The 4,448-nt window shown below is 38.3% G+C and overlaps 1 protein-coding gene across 1 annotated transcript; it reads right to left on the bottom strand.

Moving 5' to 3' along the window:
• Positions 1-633: 633 nt before the first annotated feature.
• LOC124665362 (trafficking protein particle complex subunit 1-like) lies at positions 634-4,448 on the bottom strand. The gene is made up of 5 exons (XM_047202774.1): positions 4,164-4,448; positions 3,002-3,116; positions 2,442-2,560; positions 1,420-1,481; positions 634-918 (listed from the first exon to the last, which is right to left on the bottom strand). The coding sequence occupies exons 1-4, from the start codon at positions 4,412-4,414 to the stop codon at positions 1,430-1,432; spliced, it is 537 nt and encodes a 178-aa protein (XP_047058730.1). The 5' UTR covers positions 4,415-4,448; the 3' UTR covers positions 634-918; positions 1,420-1,429.

Below are 4,448 nucleotides of genomic sequence, written 5' to 3'. Positions count from 1 at the left end.
CAGGTAATTATCACAATGAAGCAGGTAATTTGCATGTGTGTGATCAGAGTATATAGCAGTCAGTACACAAGAAGACCATCTAATACAGAGTGCGGTTGAACTGAAAATACGCAGTGGCACCCGGGTTCGGGAGTACCTAAGTTACTGTAGTAGTACAAAATTCGTATTTCTAGCGATCCAAAAATTCCGAACAAAATTTTTGCATGTAGAGGACATACGTATGTATGTGTGTGCTATTTTTCATACTCAAATTTAAAAGTATGTAGCTTAGGAAAAAATAACAAGTTTCGGATGAACAATACGAAGGAAACTCACTCGTATAATAATTTCTGCACTTAGGGGTCAAAGAACCACTTCTGTTGCACCAGAAAGTCTGTATCATCCTTGAAGCAATACTTGCACGAACAGCGATGAATCTTTGTGAGTTTAGGTAGCAAGAGTTACCATCAACATACGCGTGTCCAAGAATAAGGAATATCATACTATATGACATAGTTTTCTGTGGCGATCAGGCGATGTGTTCCTTATTCTCTTGGAATCAGTCATAGTACATAATCTTCTATGGCGAGTATACAGATAAGCCAGTGACGAAAAATATCTGATCAGAAATCATCAGAAAAGACACAGAACAGATGAAACGACAAGTCAAATTCCATTTTGGGATATCCTTCATAATGAAGGGATTAAATTTACACGAGTGTGGTCAGAGTACATAGTAACCAATGCACAAGAAGACCATCTAATACAGGGTATAAAACAATGAGAACAGGACCATTTTTGCACGCAGAAGTCTTGTATCATCCTTGAAGCAGCACTTGCACAACAACAGAATTATCAAATAAAGTCACAGAGACACCACTGCTGCGTGGCGCAGAATTTTCCATAAAAGCATGATATGCTGTTTCCCGCTAGCGAAACCTGAGACGGAACATTGCAGTGCTGGTAAGGAAATTATGTGACAAGTATATACATCTAGGCCTGTATTTGCAGTATCAATCCTAGATGAGTTCAACAGCATCAACCGAAAACTGAAACACACTGGCGAACAGCACTCTGATGCTGTTGACTGCTTACGGACAAAAAGGAAAACTAGTAATTACATTTGGCAGTAGTTCACCATTTTAAAAACTGAGCTCAATTATTCATACACCATCTAATAACAGATAACTTGTTTCATGTAAGTACTAGAATATATTTCGTGTCAATTTGCAATATGTACCATGACATATGGCTCAAGGAAGATAGATGAGATTTTAATTTAAAATGAAATAGGAGAATTAAGCTAAGTAATCACATACAGATTGTCGACCACCCATACAATTAATTATGTATAACATTGTGCAGAACTAGTTATTGATTTATCAAGCTTCCACACAAACATCACATGTAAGACTGCAAACACTAATAATAGAATGTTACCTGGATGGGATTAAATCAACGTTTTCACATACTGATCGAGATGTTTATTGAAAAGTTCACACCTGCGAATAAAAATATGCTCAGAAACTACAGAACTGAATCAAGTAGGTAGCAAAACTGAAAGTTGCTGTGTATGGATATCAATATATCACCATGCAGCAACAAAATATGTAGTTCGGGTGTGGAAATACACTTTGGCTCATAAGGACTACATACTCCCATTGTGAGAAAACATATTCAAAATGTCAAAAAAATCTGAAAAAAATCTCGGGTATACACATAAAGTTTCATGGAACAAAGACATATTATTGCGACCTGTGTAAAATAAAAACAATTTTCAGTGCTACAAAATGACTTTTCAAGAGACTTTTTTTTCATTTTTGCCTATAACACTATAAATTTTTTTCTTCACAAAATGTTTGACGACATGTAGAAGACAAACACATGTACATTGTGAAGAATAAAAATTGAATATTTTTTGAACATTTTTAAATGTGTTTTCCGTAATGGGAGCATCTAGTCCCGTGAGCCAAAAGACCGCCTCCGTTTGGGTGACTCTTATTAAAACTGGCACCACAGCTTATTGAAATAACTATATTAGGAGAGAAATATATGAATAGCTTGAATGGCCACGTTTTAATAGTGATTATAAATATGAGTTCTTGAACACTTCTCAAGCAAATCAACTAATATAGCACTTATGGCTGAATGAAAAACCATAGGTCTTCCTTGATTTGTTCTCATATACGAAATAAATTCTACATAGATAGGATTCTTGGTATGGTAGGCAACTCGGCATGAGATCTTAATTGTTACTATGTTTATCATAATTCCTTGACTTTTTCCCCTCTTATTTGGTACAATTATATACCAATTATTCAGTTATGAAATAAAAAGGATACCTCATATAAAAAGTTGAACAAAATATGAAAATGATCCCATCCTTTCAAGCCTACTCGTATTAACAATTGCTTTTACCTAATCATGCAACTGACATTTTTCCAATGAGAAGCAGAACTTACTTGATTGGGCTGCCAGGAGCATACAGAGGATTCTTTACAACATACTCCACATATAAGCTGTAGATATGCTTCAGTGCATCTCGTTGATCACCAGTTCTTGGATGGGTAAGTAGAATAAGCTATATAAAGTGGCATTGTCAGTGAGTGGAAATAGTTTTGAACAGATGATAATTACATGGATATCTGCACAACAGCTACGACGCTAAAGGTGGACGGTGACAATCATTATTAAGGCATATATGTATAGTGGAACAGGTCTGCATGAAACAAGGCTGCCTTGATGCTTCTACTATTACGGCTCACACTACATGGTGTTGACTGAAGTGACAGAGTTGCTGGATTGCATTAGTTTGAAGTCACTCGACCCAATCTTCTGAATTTTCATAGATATGATGTTTGGTCAAATCTTAGAGTTTTCATAGATAGGATGTTTGGTTATCCAGAAAATAACCTTCATTTAACAGAAGCTAACCAAGTTATTTCACCAGCCAAAATAAAAGCATAATAAATTTGAGAATGGAAGACAGCAGGGTAAGAAAATAAATAGCACATCAACTAACCTTTATACCAGATGGGCTCTCCATGTAGTTCAATTTATAAGTGTTTGTTTTGAAGCTATGAAATGAGCATCCCTGACCTGGCAGTAGTGGCGCCCCAAGATTCCCATTTTCTGTTCTGCATATGCAAGAGTTTCATGAGCTAACTGTGACTATAGGATCTTAGATGTACCAAAAAAATCCATTGACAATTGCAGTTTTCTAGGTTATACTGTTATTTGGGAAAGAGACAGTAGAGGAACAGTGTTTGGGAATAAAGTTTCGTAGGTTATATACAATTATTGCAGTGGCTAGAATTCTAAAAGGTTTACACATGTCATCTCACACACTTTGACACTCATAAGTGCATACTTTGACCAATTTTTTAGACCATACCTACCATCAACTTCGGTAGGCATGTACTATACAAACAAGCAAGTGACAAAAATTTGAATAATTCTGGCGCTCATTACATTCGCTGCATGTATGTGAAAAAACAGAAAGTGCTGGGGAGGACGATCAAATGTTCCCTTTTGATAATTTTCATGTCAAAATTCTCTTGCGTGTACCATAGGTAGAATAGATTCTAATATTATGGCGACATGAACAGAAGTTCTTTAGGTCTCTGTCTCCCTTAGACCTTTACCTTCAGTCCTCACTTTACCCCAGTTCCTCTTAATTTGTAATGCAATGTCCTAGTAAATTTCCTTTTATCAAATTAGTCATAATGTGAATAGCTCTTGCCGGATCAATTAGTGGATTAGCATATACTGTAATAATAAACTCACTGGATCTTCATTTCAAGAAAAGTCGTGTCGATTGAGTGCAAAATATAAATTCTAATAATATCATGGCGACGTGAACAGAAGTTCTTCAGGTCTGTCTCCCTTAAACCTTTACCCTTCACTCCAGTTCATCCTCTTCATTTGTAAGGCAAAGTCCTAGTACATTTTGTTTTGCCAAATTAGCCATAGTGTGAAAGTCGTGGATTAGCATGTACTACTACCAACAAACTCACTGGATCTTCGTTTCAAGAAAAATCCAGTCCATGAGTATCTGCCGACAATGAAGTCTAATTTAGAGAACTCAATGACATCATGTGAGCACGATCATCTCTAAATCATTGGCCTAGACAACCTCCATCCTATAGAGCAGAAACGGAAGAGAAGAGGTAAAGAACACGTACGAGGTAGGGTCGATCTTGGCGGTGAAGGAGCGGAGGGAGAAGAGGAGACCGAACATGAGCTTCTGGTCCTGGTTACGGGCGAGCGTGCGGAGCGGGCGGTGCCACTCGCGGTACAGCAGGCAGACGCCGTTGCGGTTGAAGATGTAGATCAGCTGGGCGTTGGCGCCCGTGCCTGTCCCCGGCGGCGCCGCCGGTGCTGGGCTGGAATCCGGCGCGACCGACGTCAGCGAGGAGCCGCTGAAGAACTGCATCGCGTAGGCTGCCGGCGGAGGGCGGGGCGGTGTG

The sequence above is a fragment of the Lolium rigidum genome, chromosome 6, assembly GCF_022539505.1.
Source record: "Lolium rigidum isolate FL_2022 chromosome 6, APGP_CSIRO_Lrig_0.1, whole genome shotgun sequence".
Lineage (NCBI taxonomy): Eukaryota > Viridiplantae > Streptophyta > Magnoliopsida > Poales > Poaceae > Lolium > Lolium rigidum.
The sequence above is the reverse complement of the archived record's forward strand: the minus strand, read 5'-3'. Positions and strand labels throughout refer to the sequence as shown.

Coding starts and splice junctions, on each gene's coding strand:
- LOC124665362 (XM_047202774.1), bottom strand. CDS start 4,414: ATGCAGTTCTTCAGCGGCTCCTCGCTGACGTCGGTCGCGCCGGATTCC. Junction 2,561..3,001: donor AGAGCCCATCTGGTATAAAG/GTTAGTTGATGT, acceptor CACTTTATATAG/CTTATTCTACTTACCCATCC. Junction 1,482..2,441: donor GCTCCTGGCAGCCCAATCAA/GTAAGTTCTGCT, acceptor TTTTATTCGCAG/GTGTGAACTTTTCAATAAAC.